The following is an 18,188-nucleotide window of genomic DNA, read 5'->3' as shown; positions in this document are numbered from 1 at the left end:
CAAACTAACATGAAGCTATAACCGGGTTTCTGTGCACTGATACGTTGGGCGTAAGTCAGACACAATCTAGATTACCTGCCTAAACCGTATTTTCCTAATGGGAGAAAAATTATACAAATTACCCCGTGCCTTCGACGCCAGTAAACCAGAGCTGACGTCTCAGATTGCAATCATACTGTGAAGAGTTAAGAGTTATAGACTCCCTTGGGGCGAGCCAGTCGAGGGGGAAGAAGAATGACGCATTCACAGGACATGCAAAAGAGTGTAATCTTATCAGCTGTTTTTTTATTCTTCAGTTTTTTTATGAACTGATATCTGTGTGATTCAGGTACATTTGTATCGGATGAAGATATGTTCCAAATAAAGATCTATGACAGCTGAATTTAAGAACAGTGAGTGAGTTTGGCTGGGTGGGTATGAGTGAGTGAGTGAGTGAGAGAGGGAGGGTAAACGTGAATGGAAATATAAGTGAGTGAGTTAGAGGATGGATGGATGGGTGTTATTTTTAGTGAGTGAGATGGAGAGGGGGGACCATGCGAGGAGAGATGAATTTGTGCATTTCATGAACGACATGAAATTCCAATTTGCACTACAATTTGCGAATTATATATACAGCCAATACGAATACTGGGCCACGCAGGTGTACTGCTTTTATTAGCCCCATACTGAAGATGCAAATCGATGAACACTTTTATTGAAAGATATTTCTATATACACAAAATGAAATCACTAATACACATTAGCAATCATAATATGTTTATAATGTACATAAGAAAATATTCATTAACAAGTTCATGCAATCTGTTCTCGTCTACATTGTATTTTTTCAGTGAGTTTATTAATGAACCTTAATGTCATCAAGTATCATATTTCTTCGGTTTTACTTCTAGTAATTCAGTAATCCCACATGGGACATTCAATATTACCTATATTTTGTCTACCAAGACATGTATGACATGCCCAAAATTAACTTTTTTATGCCACACTAAATTGTCACCCCGAAGGAATTTTATCGAACACTTCTATGAAAATGGTGCCAGTATCATCACCATGAATGTCAGGATATTTCTGAACTTGGACACACCTTCACCAGAGGAATCAGTCAACATAGTGGCAATTGTTTATTCATCTGAAAAGAAATTGTCTCATACACACGACGTAATTCAAATCGCTACCATCAAACGTAATATGCTAAATTGCTAATAGCTACATCTTTAAGACAAACACATAAAAACATTTATGCACAAAATGGACCGGTTGCAAATGTCTATATATATATATATATATATATATATATATATATATATATATATATATATGCATCCATGTGGGATCTGGTAATGGGCTGCGACCACTTGGATGGCGTAGAGCCATCTTTTGTCAAGTTCACCCATCTTTTGTCATGTGCAACCATCGTTTGTCATAAGCAACCATCTTTTGTCATAAGCAACCATTTTGGTAATGTGCAACTTCCTTTGGTGATGTGAAACTGTTCTTGATGAGGTGCAATCATCTTTGGTGATGTGCAACCACCTTTAGGTATGAGATGTACAATCATCAGGATGAAGTGCAACCAGAGTTCCATTATTATGAGAGTGAGTCATTGCACGTATATGGCATCAATTAGTTGTGAAAAGATAAGGCATTCATCAAGTTTCTGCAGCAGGTGAAAAGATCGTGACATATGATGGAGATGATGGCTGATTGGATGATTCAGTGAGTTGATGAATCTGGAAATGGAATCACAACTCAGTAGCAGCTTCAGTAACACCTAAATCCTATATCACCAGCCTGATGCCGATCTGAAATATATTGCACACCAATAAATGCCACAGGTACTTGCTCCCATCGTCAGATACTGATAAACAGAAGCAGTATCAGCGGCAAGACGGATCTCCCCGGTCTGTCCATGCTTGTTCCACTGCTCCTGCATCTGTTATTCCTACCGGTAGAGCAGGCCATTGCTCTCGCTTTTTGCAAACACCCGGTGTCATAACTGCCATCACTTTTACGCCCTATGGAATCCGTCAACACTAATTATTCTTATCCTTGACGTTTTGAATTTTCTTCTCTTCTTTCCTGAAATGATTATTCTAGCACAGCTCACATGTCACAAAGAACGACGTTGTTAGCGTTGAACACAGTAACAGAAAGCAATCACACATCCTAATGAATACAATTGCTTCAACAGCTGTCCTCGTTTCTTGATCTATATACTTTGCAATGCATCTCGCCTCTCCTTAACCACCGTACCTGTAATACACACAGCTGCTTGGTCGTAATTTACACCTCGCTATCCATAGCTACTCTCCATGTAAATCAAATTACTTTTCCTTTTATTACTTCGTGTAGCGATCTCGAGATCGTATAGATGGTAATAGATGTAGGTGTTATGAAATCGTATAGAATGTAATCCACACAGCTGTTCCGAGATCGCATACGATCGCATATTACAATACTTGCATCATTACATATTTGTATTGGATCCGAGAACGTACCTATAGTGTTGGTGTAAGAACACACAAATGATAATGCTGATATAGAAAAGATGCTGAGTTGACAAGCATTTAACACTCCGTGTTCTTCGTTCTGTAGACACACGCAGTAAACGGTTTGTAAAAAGGTGATGAATTCACGTCTAGTGCCAACCACTTCTATCAAAAATGTCACACGTTTGTATTTGTACTGCATCCCATTCCTAGGACTGATGTAAATTGTATGATTGCAATGTACTTTACATATAATACATCCCAAACGGATAACATTAATTATGATTGGGTAAGGTGCTGATATAATGAACCACGGAGACATTCGTGACACAGATGTGTAGACCTGTACAGTATGAAATGATGCTTGCACTGATGTTTATGAGGGCAGATAAATAATTTATTCGGGATGGACCTTGGATTCATGCAGATCCTGGATGGATGTGAACTTAACTTATTGTAAGGACATCACGACTGTACCCTGTACTGTTAAACACGTGTAAAAATAATGTAAACACATTTATGGGTGATTGCATGTTTGCTAAACATTAAGATCTAGTCACTGGCTATTGTAAATGTTGATTTGCACGTTTGAATATCCACGTATACAAAAATGTATACAAAAGAACAGCATGTCCTTAGGAATCGACGTTGCATTGGTATTTAAAGGAAGGCTTAAGGTCCCAGCAACGTGGTGATCATGTAAGTCTGACGGCTGGGAAGACTTAACTATATTGGTAGAAAACGCCTAGCAGTCAACTTACACATAGTATATGTATTTCACATGAGGCAAGAGCCTGAGACACAGTGGTAGTTATGGTCTTCATCTTTGCAGCGAAAGACCACATATACAAACAGCTGGTTATCCTTACTGTACAGGTAACTGTTCCAAATTACAGGCACGTTCCTGTGCCGGTTCGAAGGCGAACATCACACAGCAATGTGTGTATCATTCCTACAACTCAATGTTTGTGTCGTCGTTCCAACAGCTGATAATTGATGTATTTAAATCATTTATTCTGCTGTCTTGTCCATCGTCGTTTCAAATATTGTGAACGCTGAAGCAAATATGGCTATCAGATACAGAAAGAAAAACAGACGATCGAGCACGAGCGCCATGACTTTCCACTCCCGAGCAAGTCTCTCCTTTTCTTCTCTGTGCGAGGATTTATCCCACATCAGTTTCATAAGTCGCCTTATGTCTTTTACCTCCGCCTCAAGAGCAGAAAACTGGTGTCCGAAAGATGCATCAGCCTCTCCTGATGAAGGATGCACGCTGTTGCCGTTAGAAATACCACGCCAGCTCTCTTCTGTCTGGAGCTCGTAACAACCCACTCGGTCATACTTGAAGTCACTGTGTTTCTTCTCTCGGTTGATCTTCACGTGTAGGGCAGCGGTGGCCGCGTTATGGTCCTCTTCCCCTTTGTCTACCAGCTGGTTCCGCATACAGAAGATACGCGCAAACCCGTCCAGCATAATCTGCAGCAAAGATATTGGAGTGAGTGAGTGATTACGGTTTTACGCCGTTCTTAGCAATATTCCAGCAATATCACGGCGGGGAACACCATGAACTGCGTTACAAGCGAACGAACGCTTTAACCACTAGGCTTCCGGACTATGTGTTAAGTTTGATTATGTTAGAAAGATGCATTATATATTCGGACTATCAACATAGATAATCTGACATACATTTTCAATATCAAGATAGGCACCTAAATAAATGAACACTGAACAATTTATTTTTCATGTTTAGGATACATATGAAGTTGGATGTTCATATTTAAGCATGGCACCCTCGTATAATGGCGTATTTCAAATAATTTCACCAATAATAACAGATAAACGACTGATTATATACCCCCAAAGAACAGAAAATCTTACAGGGAAAGTTGAGTATTTGAAAATTGAAGCCATTCCTCTTGTTATACATGCTTGTGGAGAGTTGGGTTTTTTTGGCAATCTTTATGCATGGATGTAAATGTGAAACACATGAAATTCTGATTTATATATTTAAAGAAACAGGTCCGCAAGGGGAGCACAGCCGGTGCCCGAGGGGAAGCTTACTTCTTGTCGGAATGTTTTGCACCCCAAATTCATGCTGATGTTATCAGTGGGGCATTCCATCATTTCACAAATCGTTTCCTCAGTAAACTTCAGATGACATTTGATTTCATTTTTCACACATTTTCCTGAACCTCTGAGAATAGCTCCAATTCCATCTTTTCTAACTAATGTAGTAACAAATGCCCAATGCGTCATGGAATAAAGTTGTTCCTTAAGTTTGTCTTGTAGGATAGCTTCATAGGCTATTACCCTGAACAAAACAGTACCGTGACGTTAAATGGCTGCAAGGGACCAATCAGCATTGATGATGAGTGGAATGTACAAGTGCAAATATCTGAAACTAACGTTCCGAGTTCTCCGACTGTTACATTACAAAATTCGAGTTAACGAAGTTTTGTAATTCATTAAGGCCCATGTGGACTTTGATGAAATAGTACAATAAGGTGTACAGAGACTACAGACAGCACCAACTGACCTTCTTCAAAAGACGTGGAACAGTTGTCCTTGATCCCCGGAAATACAGGTTCACCACAATGACAGACAGTAGTGTTGACAGCGTGATCAATATCATATTGAGACAGTAGTATGCGCCTGTAACAAAAGTCATTACATACATCATATGTGCGTGCGTGTGTCACAGTTATGTCTATGAAAATTGAAATTGTGTTATACCTATGGGCAATATAGCATGTCATATTAGTCAGTTTTTGGTCTATGTGCAAAAACATTTGTCAAAAAGGAGCAGGGTCGCTTTACGTTTTAGCTTCGTTATTCAATGCAGTATTCAACAGTAGCGCGGCTGTGACCTGTGACCAATCGAGACTCGAGCAACCCAACCAGGGATGGAGATAGTGAACACTGATCTACGCAATGACCAAACGATGGCATTTCAACAACCAGCGTATCTGATCGCCGATCCTGTCGCCTCTTACGGCAAAAAAAGTGGAAATGCTGAAGACAAATTCTAACGCGGATCTTCTAGGGGGCCTTTTTATATTTCAATATGTATTTACTGGTTTCAAAAGAAAGTTACATCTGAACAGGCTAACGAGGAATGAAATAACCAGACACTGCATCATAACTCTGGTAAAGACAACATGAAATGTTAAGCACAATTTAAATTCCAAATCCATGAATTTGGTTCCAGTTTGTTTTCGAAAGCATCTTCAGAAAGCATATTGGATCCATTAATTAAACACCAGAGCACTTTCATCTTCAAAGAAAAAGATGGAGTGCTGATATGTTCTTCGAAATTTGAAACAGTTCATAAAATCAAACTCTTTGATTCAACTTTTATTTTTAGTAAATAGACTAATTTACTTACGATAACAACTAGGCATTTAAAACTCAGAGCATCATATAACATTTAAATTTAGGCCTCGCCTATTAGTATGGCTCAGGGTTTATGCTCGGGGGCCTTTTCTTTCATCTGAATGTTTGGACCGCTCTGTAATGGGTGGGACACACGATCAAAGAATCTGCTAATGCAGGCTAGATAGTGTCAGTCGTGGAAGTTCTTTACATATATGATAACGTTGCCGACTGAACAGTCGGAGGAACTACATGTGACCGTTTGAGTCGGAACCCATTATGAGGTCATGCTGAATAAATGGAATTCTTTCGTTGAGGTACTGACGCATGAACATCTAAAAATATTACATCTTGACATCTTTCTAGAGGAGGCAATGTTGGTTTTTCATTTTACTGGGATGTGGTAATATTATTCTATCCAAACATAATTAATTATTCCTGTTTATTTATTATTATTGATGAGAGCGGGAGGAACTGTTCGTGTTTCGATTGGCAACAAAAATATCAAGGGGTCAAAAGAAATCATACTTTCCGAAAAACAATTATTTGAGTTTCAATTTTTATAGGTTCTGAAATGCCAATTATATGTGGCATATCATCAACATACAGTTTTTTTAGAGCTGACAGAAATACTGAAGAAATGCTGTTGAAAATGAATACCTTTTCCATTCGATGCCCCGTTTTGAATTGATGCGCTATTGCCCAAGACACTTAACCTTATTTGTCACAGTAAATGGGATGCTAACCCTTGACATGGCACCACCCGGTATACATATCATCCCGCCATTGAGAGTATTTAAATGAACCAGTAGCTGACTATATTATTACTGCAACACATGCCCTGTTAGGTGATACAGTGACATCCCCTGAACTCATCATACAGTTAGATCCTAAACACATCGATCACTGACAAGGAAAATAGATTCCTATCGTAACCCTAAGGTTAACCAAAGTTTCACTTATCATTCACCGATAGAAAACCAACTCTTGCCCTGTAAGCCTAAAGGTGCAAGGCTTTCACTGATCAGTCGGCGAGCTCTCCTGTGCAGTTCTGGAGTTACCTCATTAACAGGCTTTCTCAGTTAGATGAAGAACATAGAATTTCCCTTTCTTTCCCAGCCTGTGAGTTACGTATATGTTCGCTCATCAATCAAAGGCATGGAATCAAAGTCACCTACACTTGTGCTATACACAAGGGCAGGAAACAGTTTTCTTTGGAGGTGCTCGCTGTTCCTGTATATGAACATGGACAAGTGATTGTACGTACCGATCAGGGGAATCGAGGATGCTGCTGGGGGTGTTGATTCAGCCAGCAGCAGCAACAACACAAAGAAAGCCACGAATATATTCATTCCTGAAAAGGGAAAAACAGATACATGTGTAGTCATTTCCTGATAGATGAGAAAAACATGGATAACACATGCATCATGAAATTAATGCACAAAAAGGCTAGTGACTCCCTGGCTCGCATTATTATGCGGACCCCAATCTAACTGCTACGGCAATAGACGACCAGCGAAGAATGTAGTTACATGATCCTTAGGGAGCTGAGAATGAACATTGAGCCATTGACCTGGGCAGTGATAATGTAACGTCATGCACATTCATAAGAGTGGAATGGCGCATTATCCATGCACACACGTCCGCAATAACTCGCATAAAGCGACCGTTTGTCCTCAGAAGATAATAAATAGGAAGCATATACAATTACCAGTCACGTCCTGTATTTGCCATTAGAACGAAATAATGATAATGGTGTTCTATTATTACACAATAAACGGTCTTTATTATCCCCATTTTCATTATACACCATATTCTATTTGACACATCAGTATCAATACAATATATGGGTTAGATGGACTCCAAATAGCCTATATGGTCTTTAGTTTCATAGTACTTTCATGTCCTAGATGACATGTAAGTACAAAACACGTTTAAACTGGTTCCATGAGAACGCACTAAATGTTCCACATAGTCCAGTACAATTCTGCAGCTGTTCTATAACCCGGAAGTGCAACACAGCGAACACACAACAAAGCCATATGTGATCCTTTGTACAAAATAATCGTAATATGTATTTTTCTATATATACACAACAAACTGCTTATATGATTCTATATGGTCATATATCATGGCTATTTGAGCCGTTGATACAAAATACCGGGCTAGCTGTTTCGTTAGTACACAATGCACGGCACATGTATGACATAGGTTCACAATACACGGTCTGTATGTACCGTTAGTCCAGAACCACTACTAACCTAGCTGCATTTTAGCCGGGGACTCTGGGGGGAAGCCAGAAGAGAACGAGGGTGAGTGAAGAGAGGAGGACGCAGGGCAGGATGAGGATGTAGTTGTAGAACGCCACCTTCCTGCTGATCTTCAGTGTGAACGTCAGGTCAACATACGGCTCTGGACAACACGGGTAATACTTCACATTCTTCTTGGCTGAAGAATCTAGAATATCCCATTCGTTGCTAGGAATATAATCTGTCATTTCAAAACCTATCACATCATATAAGAATTCCAGGTCCAACTTAGATCCATCATATGTCCAAGAACCAAACTTCAATACGCATGTCTGAACGTCGAAGGGGAAGTGTCGAATGTCAATAGAGCAGGAACTCTTGAAGACGGCTTGTGGTATCCACACGACTCCTCCATCATGGGAGATGACGGCCAAAGCGTCCCTCTTTTCTTCCAGTCGAGTATCGGCGCTGTAACATATGAAACCAGTTTCACCTGTTGTTGGACTGTTTTAGCAACATACAAAATACATTCGAGTATATGTTACTGTAGTATCAGTACACTACATAGCGTCATGAGGGACAGGTATATGGTACCCAGAGTGGTTGGATGAAAGTAAAATTTGATTGGTGGAGTATATGTTACTGTGGTATCAGTACACTACATAGCGTCATGAGGGACAGGCATATGGTACCCAGAGTGGTTGGATGAAAGTAAACATTGATTGGTGGAGTATATGTTACTGTGGTATCAGTACACTACATAGCGTCATGAGGGACAGGCATATGGTACCCAGAGTGGTTGGATGAAAGTAAACATTGATTGGTGGAGGATATGTTTACTGTGGTATCAGTACACTACATAGCGTCATGAGGGACAGGCATATGGTACCCAGAGTGGTTGGACCCAGAAAGTAAACATTGATTGGTGGAGTATATGTTACTGTGGTATCAGTACACTACATAGCGTCATGAGGGACAGGCATATGGTACCCAGAGTGGTTGGATGAAAGTAAACATTGATTGGTGGAGTATATGTTACTGTGGTATCAGTACACTACATAGCGTCATGAGGGACAGGCATATGGTACCCAGAGTGGTTGGATGAAAGCAAACATTGATTGGTGGAGTATATGTTACTGTGGTATCAGTACACTACATAGCGTCATGAGGGACAGGCATATGGTACCCAGAGTGGTTGGATGAAAGTAAATATTGATTGGTGGAGTACAAAGGAACACGAACCGGATAAATTGATTGGTTGTATGAATGTAAATAGAGTTGTATGTAAGTAAACGTGGGTACGCTGATTGGTTGAAAGTAAACTCAGTCTGACTGACTGACTGAGTTTGGTTTTACGCCGCTTTTTTACCAATATTCCAGCAACATCACTGGCTGAGGGGTTTTACGCCGCTTTTAGCATATACATTGTACCCATGTGGTGAAAGTAAAGAGTATGTGCTCAGTAGCTGTATGTAAGTAAACGGGATACCCTGACTGGTTATAAGTACATATTAGGATAAACTGATTGGCTGTATGGAAACAGAATACACCGATTGTAAATAGGATATACTAATTGTTGTATATATGTTAAATAGAATATCCTTATAGGTGGCAAATAGATGAACCGGTTTGAGATATTCAAATGAACATCTGTAATGAAAGAACGTATGACATTATTATTTGGTTATTAGCCACCAACACATGCCTCATTTGATCTTCGGAATTTTTGGAAAGATGATTGACTGAAAGAGTGTTTTGTAACTATGGTACTTTCCATCAGCAGGTATTAATATCTCACTGCTAGATGAAAGCGCAGTGATTAGTTACTATTGATTTTAGAGTAATTTGTCTCAGCAGAGTGTTTGTTTGGATCTCATACAACCCTGAATATGAAGATTGAGATAGCATATATTACCAGATCACAAAGATGATGAAATTTCATTGACTAGTTAATATTACTTTGCTGTAGCGTTTAAAAGATTATCAAACACATTTTTGACAATTTATTGTGCATCTCATGTGCATGCATGTCACTGACATAATGCTCGGTATAAAGGGCATCAAAATGGCGAGGGGAGGGTGATATATAAGGAGAAGTGCTGGGGTGTCTCTGGAGAATACAGAAAGATCAGTATTCGTTTAGAACAAGGCCAAATGGTAATTCTGTTTTAATGCGTGGACAGAATTTCATATGTGAAGGTTTTATCAATGGTATTCAGCAAATATTTTCAAAGTGGACCATGGTCCTCGATTCATGATAACACAAAGTGCTCTACGTGGGCCTTGGTCCTTTTGGCATGAAAATCCATAGTGCTCAAACTTGGCCTTGATGCATTATTCATGACAACACATAAAGCTTAATATGAGACTCGGTCCTTTATGCATAAGCCACATAATGTTCTGTGTGGACCTTGGGCCTTTATGCATGATAGTGAGTGAGGTGTATTTAAGCCGCTTTTAGCAATATTCCAGCAATGTTGCAGCGTGGGACATCAGAAATGGGCATCAAGCATTGTATCCATGTGGGGAATAAAACCCGGGTCTACCCCCACCGCCCCTATGCATGATAAGCCACATTATGCTCCATGTAGGCCTTGAATCTTTATGCACAATAAGCCATAATGCTCCAGCTGGGCTTTTATCCTCGATTCATGATAAGACAGGTTGCTCAATATCGGGCTTGGTACTCGATGTTAAATAAAACTGCTTATCAATATGTCATAACATATATATTTCCAAGGGAAATCGTCAAAACTAATACGTTACCATTCTAATGGTTGAGTGCAAGTCATCTATACAACTTACTAGTTATACAGTTTGATGTCAGGCATCCAAATGGAATCGGTGGGCACCCGTACAGTTGTAATGTTGTAGTCGCTGACGTTCCATTTCAGGTACATGTCCGTCCATTGCTGAAGAAATCAATGAGTAATATATCATAGTATATGTTAGTGATAAGATGCTATGTTAACGAAAAGTACATCTCTCTTGAGTGAATATCACATTACGAAGAAATCACTTTCATGTTGCCCAAAATCACAGCGTTAGTTTCCAAGTAAGATCGCAAAGAACAGCAAACAAGTATACATCATCGTATCTTGTGGCATGACAACGCTCCCACTTTCATGAAATATCAACCTTGACAGGCCCATATGTCTTGTTATATCGTTCCATGTATGTCACTATATGTGCAGTATCCATGCATGTACCTCTACATACACTTCTCATCTCTGTTGCAGTCTGAACGTGTAATCATTGTGGCAAACACAATATGCTATTTGAAATGAATAAATAAATGGACAAACGAAGAAACGAACTGAGAAACGAACGAAGGGCCATTTTAACTGCTGACACCACATGTGACGTGATGGGACTCACATAGGACGCCCAAACGTTGGTACTGAGGATCTGGTTGCGTTCATCCAGGTCGAGGATCTGTATGAGGCTAAGCCCATAGTAGATGGGCAAAGTGTCGTTCTGCTGCTTCACCGGTCGCCCCATCTTACCGAGCTTTGCATAGTCCTCCAGCAACGTCCGTATCAACAGTTTCTCGTCTGATAGGTCAGCTCGACCTGTAGGACAACAAAGGCTATCAATTAGTAAAGTTCGCCTGCGACTGTGAATTCTTATTCTCAAACTGTTTCCAAATATTCACACGTGGTAATAATACATATATACATATGAAGGTAAGATGTCGCTATGTCAAGTTGATTTCCACTGTACATTGTAACATTTAGCATCACCGACAGGCCTGCCAGTTGGCTGAGATCTTTGATCGGGAGTACGAATCCAAGATTTGCTTTGATTAAGCACCTAAGCTTTCTGGCCACACACTAATGTTTACAGGATTCAACAAAGTGGTTGACTTTTGGGACTGGGTTCCCTCCAACATTAAGGTGAAACGCGGTGGTATATAGCTGGAAAACCAATTTTCACAGCGGCATTCAACCACCCTCATTCACTCAGCAGTTTATGGGGAACGTTGGAATGAGCGGCACACTTCGTAAACGGTTGTCTACCTTGATGAAACACAAAGTTGCTGACGTATGACGCCATACATTATGACCCTATAGAGGCCCGAGCCCGGTTAACTGGAGGCCACCTGAGCACGGACAAGCAACTCAAATGTGCAGGACACTCAGCAAATCCTGGCTCAAGTCTCAAAAGCGCCGAGAAGCAGGAATACTGACATACTAAAAAATAATGAAAGGTAAGCTTCTGGAACACTAAAAGACATTTCTCGGATAATAATACTTGTATATTGTGTAGCAAAATACTGTTATTTGTACATGTTTACACTTTGTTAAACGTAAATCCCAGACATAAAATGTAGTAGATATCTACGTTATGTATGAATAAATGTGAAATTGGTTCCTTAATTACTCTCTCCTGTAGTTATTTGTTTGGTAAAAGGTGGGTAGTGGGAATGCTGAAATAATGGATCGTCTCCCGACCCATTCATCATGTGCTGGGAGAGGCGGCAGGGGTTACACTGATGACAACTTCTCATATGATCTTTGATGTATACGTCCTGCCAGCAAGACAGACGTGTTTGATATCAGGTTGAATGAGGTAATGGCCAGACGTTTGTTGTCGGATAATCCAATCTGACAGATTAATCGTTCAGTGTCAGCGCTCAAAGGGTCCTGGCGTCATGACGAAGAGTATATAGGCCAGACGGAAGTCACTTATTACTTGATGGTGGGTGGCATGTCTGAGGAACACAGACCTTTAAGATAGTCATTATACTCTAGGGAACGCACACAGCGGTTGAGTTGCACAGCACCCAATCTACTGAATCGGACACTAGGGAACGTACACAGTGGTTAAGTTGCACAACACTCAATATACTGATTCACACACTAGGGAACGCACACAGTGGTTGAGTTGCACAACACCCAATATGCTGATTCACACAGTAGGGAACGTACACAGTGGTTAAGTTGCACAACGCCCAATATGCTGATTCACACACTAGGGAACGCACACCGTGGTTGAGTTGCACAACACCCAATATACTGATTCACACACTAGGGAACGCACACCGTGGTTGAGTTGCACAACACCCAATATACTGATTCACACAGTAGGGAACGCACACAGTGGTTGAGTTGCACAACACCCAATATACTGATTCACACACTAGGGAACGCACACAGTGGTTGAGTTGCACAACACCCAATATACTGATTCACACACTAGGAAAGTGCTTAACACAACACCGTGGTTGAGTTGCACAACACCCAATATATACTGATTCACACACTAGGAAACGGGCACCGTGGATGAGTTGCACAACACCCAATATACTGATTCACACACTAGGGAACGCACACAGTGGTTGAGTTGCACAACACCCAATATACTGATTCACACACTAGGGAACGCACACATCGTGGTTGAGTTGCACAACACCCAACATACTGATTCATACACTAGGGAACGCACACCGTGGTTGAGTTGCACAACAACACCAATATACTTATTCACACACTAGGGAACGCACACAGTGGTTGAGTTGCACAACACCCAATATACTGATTCACACACTAGGGAACGCACATCGTGGTTGAGTTGCACAACACCCAACATACTGATTCATACACTAGGGAACGCACACCGTGGTTGAGTTGCACAACACCCAATATACTGATTCACACACTAGGGAACGGGCACAGTGGATAGTTGCACAACACCCAATATACTGATTCGGACACTAGGGAACGGGCACCGTCCATCATGGTTGAGCATCACAACATCCAAAATACTGATTCGTGTACTAGGGAACAGAAACAAAGAAAGAGCGCAAAATATCTTGGCTTGAATGAACAGTCGCTCAGGGGATACATTTTGACATTAACCAACACGCTAGTCATTACCTTAACTGAAGCGTCGTCAAGTATTCAGCAATTGCTTGGGAATTAATTGGTTCTACGTAATAGCTGATGTTTTAAAACCCGTACGTTACTCAGTCAGCATCAGCTCAGTATATATTTGATACAATGATCAAAACATGACACTGTCCAGGTAAGTCTCGGTACAATTGTATCGTACAACTATAACTTAAAGACACCAAGTGTGACCTAAGGAAACAAGGCAACCAAGACGCTAGTCCTTCCCTGGCCATGGAAATGTCATTTAAAGAGAATTCAGAAAAAGCCGACGTTTAAAAAACAAATGGGTAATAATGTGCATATTTACTGATTTTATTTAATCACAATACATGAATGGATAACTAGACCTGAAATAAATCATTTTAGAATTGACTTTCACTTTGTTGTGTAAATTCCGGTAGTATAAATATTCACACAATGAATACCGCATAAATACAGCTGTTAGCCAACAATCTGACGATGAGGCCACCATATCCTGTGATCTAGAAATGTCCACCACGGACACGACTAACATCCATATGGCATTGTTAAAAGCATTGATTAAACTAGTCTGATTTTGTATAGGTTGGCGTGGCTTTCAGTAGCATCGCAACAGTTCTATCGCAACAGTATCAGAAGTCGCCTCCACGCATTAGACACATTCCGTGACACAAGTGAAAGACGGTGCTGCATCTTCCACCCCGCCAAAAACAAGAATTTCTCTTCGCGAAATCAGAGGAAATAATATATATCTGAAGTGGGATCTGACACTGATTTGATCACACACAGAGAGGAGAAGTATAGTCCAATCAATTTATTGTTTATGTAATTGAAAAGAGCTGTTGTCAATTTGTATACAGTTATCTGTTGATGGGTAATTTTGTGTAAATAAATTGCTTCAAGGATACAGCTGGGGTAAGAACTGAATTTGCAACCACATGTTTGAAATGCCGTAAATATGTGTCGAAACATGCAAATATATTGATTTTAAAAGATAATACGTTTGAGATAGTATTACACATACGCTTAGCATGATGCGAACTAATGTTTTTCATTTTTAAGAGTTATAAATCAAATACTATTGTGGAATATGTTAGATTCTGCGCAGAGGCAACATTTCCGTTAGTGTGGACTGTTATTATACAGAACTGCTTGTGATTCTGTGTGAGACTATGGTATGCTTACCTACCGACCAACATTGCTTATTCTGTTGGTGCCTTTAATATGATATCTATACACAACTGGAGAGGATTCAGACTTTTTTATGTAAACACGACCATCTTCATCAACCCGTGATTTCCATCAGGCGTTCCTAGACATCCCATTAATAACCTCATCCCACATAACTCTCTAGTCTGACGTGAAACATCAACTGATCAAGTGAAGGGTACATGTACGTAATTACTGATGGTAAAGAAAAAACTTGTATCTGCGGTTGGTGATATTTGTGAGGCGCTTCTTCCGCCTTGTCGTTTCAATCGATACAAGAGGGTCGCATGATCAACCGACGTCAAAAACTCTTTTCTATCCAAATGGGAAGTGTATGTTTTTTTCCATGGGGTACAAAATTACAGATATATTGTTTCTGCCGTAAATAATGAGAATACGTCCGTGTTGTTTTGCAACCACACTTGAAGTTTGTGTTTGACACGAGAATCAGTAAAGGAACATGTGTTTGGCAATAATAGATTGAGGCAAGTCGTGAGTCATCTTTCACAGGTTTCCACTTCTGACATTCTTAGATGACACAAGGGAGAAGGACCTTACCGCAAATTTCACAAAAAGGTCACGTTATCTCAATCCAAAAAATACTTCATGTCTCATATTGACATCTAATGTGTTTATACCAAATCACTCTCTCTCCATAACCACGGGAGAATTAAAGTAGCACTCACCGTGCCACTACCGTAGGTTAATTGTTTCATTTGATACACAGTAGCAGTTCATGTAAGACATGTTCTATTAATACTCCCCAAGTATCTGTCACATGCGCCGTGACACAGAGGCTGCATTCTGTATAGCTGCCATTTACTACACAGAAAACAATGTACTAAAGCTGTATTGTGATGTAAGCATTGACGTTGGGCATGGTTTGGATACACCGTGTTCAGCTGGTATGTATATATAAGGGTCTAGTATTGCACATGTAACATATCCTGACATACAACATACAACCCATATACTGCTTGTTTTCTGCTGCAGCACATGCTGACAAACATTATTGATCTGACCTACAGCTATTGCAAGCATGTTTACTTATATGTATGACTTAAGTGCATACTGAATTTAGTGAGTGTAGTTTTACGCCGCACTCAGCAATATTCCAGCTATATTTCGGAACTGTATACTAATACCCGATCGTATAGCCGACTATTTCTTGCTATTTCTTGCCCTAAAAGCCGATCGCCAGGCAGGAGAACAACAAATACCATATTTTAAAGTATCATGGGGATGGAAACACTAGTCTTTTGTTGTTCTCGGGACAGCAGAAGGCGGAGACGGTCGGTAAGGGTGGTCAAACTCATTACAGTGTCGAACTGGGATTTGAAGGATTTGAAGCAAGTCTTCTTCATCCATTCAACAACAATTACATTATAAGTACATACTCAACTGTCACTTATTTACACCTCACTTTATCCGTATTTCCCACATGGCCGTTGTTCATGCTATCAACCACACGCTAAACGACGTATAATAGCTAATCAGCTTCCTGAGTCAAACGTTTTTGCGGTTATGAAGGTTCAACATGGTCTCTATTGTCAGAAACCCATGCAAAGGCAAATCAATTCTTCACCAGACCACACAGGGGGGCATGTGATATGTATCAAATTGGATTATACACGTCATATGTGTCCATGTGTCTACTACTAAACTATTTAAAGTCATTAGCAAGCCTTTTTATGTTGTAACTCTAAATTTGAGCAAAATTCGTATGACTCTCTTTACAATATTTGTGAAAAGAGAATGTTCAAGTGTATCTGAGTAGTAAAATATATAATTATACAAAAGCCTCCAGCTGCTGAAATACTGCTTTGACTGCTGGAAAGATGCTGTCATCCTTTCATGAGTTAACTAGCCACAACAGACAAACTGTGTGCGTTTAATGATCAAATTAGCATATAGTTCTCTTATACGTAAACGTGTGTATATATGTAAAGTAGAGTCTTACCATGAATAGAATTACAGTATATACTTTTGTAACTAATGTATTTGCCGATACAAGACAGTTATGTGTTAACCATGTCTGTATGTACTACAATTATATATTTACATACATAGTGTTTGCTTGTAACAGAACCATATTCAAACTCATCGCGTCATTTTTCCTTACAGATGATTTCTCTCAGCAACCAACGCAACATTTCGTAGACAAGCACTTCCCTACTGCCCATGTCATTCATCTGCTGTATGTCAGAATTACGTTTAAAAAACTGGATGTGTACATTTCTCACAAAGACAATAAAGGAAACGTTTGAAAATGCCTTAGAAACACTTTAAAATGAGAACGACACATTAGGCTGTCTATGCCAATTGCCAAAATGATTTCATTCTCAACAAAATCAATAAGTCTAGCAGGGCTCGCTGATACGTAAGTCTCAACGCTTATTCATAAGAGTATCTGTGTGTAATACACACTCTTTGCTGTCGGTGATTACAGAGAGCAGGAATAAGATGACCTCATATGGTGCTATACAGTTAGAAATGGTACCTAGAACTAAAGCATTGTCATGTTGAAGTGCGTTTTACTGTACAACACTGTTGTCATAGTCTAACATTGTTTCAGTTAATATTCAGTAGGGGTTCATAACATTGTGTTTTGACAATAGCTAATAGAGATCCAGCGTACAACTGATCTTCATTAGCCCATGCTTGTCATAAGAGGCAACTAACGGGATCAACACATGTCATCCCACCCCAATTGCTTAATTCAGTGCTGGGGACGTCAATCACTGGATTATCAGATCGATTATTAAAAATCGCCGTTAAACACACAGACCTTTGCTGAGTGCTGCTTTGAACAACAAAAAGGAAGCGCGCAAGCTATATGCCATATTAGGAATCTTTTGGAAGTAAACCTAACTTGGATTCTTCAAAAACAGTTCACTATGGAACATCCTGGCGGTAGTTATGACCATAGCAGGATGAAAGCGCGTGCCCCTATGATCTCACATTAACCAGCCTTACTGAAAGCTTCACCACTATTG

At 40.0% G+C, this 18,188-nt stretch overlaps 1 protein-coding gene across 1 annotated transcript in view; it reads right to left on the bottom strand.

The window, feature by feature from the left end:
* Positions 1-2,696: 2,696 nt before the first annotated feature.
* Positions 2,697-18,188, bottom strand: part of LOC124290247 (neuronal acetylcholine receptor subunit alpha-5-like) — a 52,526-nt gene continuing 37,034 nt past the window's right edge. The window contains 7 exon segments of the mRNA XM_046726958.1: positions 2,697-3,965; positions 5,026-5,141; positions 7,129-7,215; positions 8,123-8,153; positions 8,155-8,578; positions 10,916-11,022; positions 11,489-11,682. Coding sequence (XP_046582914.1) covers positions 3,501-3,965; positions 5,026-5,141; positions 7,129-7,215; positions 8,123-8,153; positions 8,155-8,578; positions 10,916-11,022; positions 11,489-11,682 — 1,424 coding nt within the window. The 3' untranslated portion in view covers positions 2,697-3,500.

This window comes from Haliotis rubra, unplaced genomic scaffold (assembly GCF_003918875.1).
Source record: "Haliotis rubra isolate DU_JTF1 unplaced genomic scaffold, ASM391887v1 Scf46, whole genome shotgun sequence".
Taxonomy (NCBI): Eukaryota; Metazoa; Mollusca; class Gastropoda; order Lepetellida; family Haliotidae; genus Haliotis; species Haliotis rubra.
Note: the sequence above shows the minus strand (reverse complement) of the source record. Positions and strands in the feature narration are given on the sequence as shown.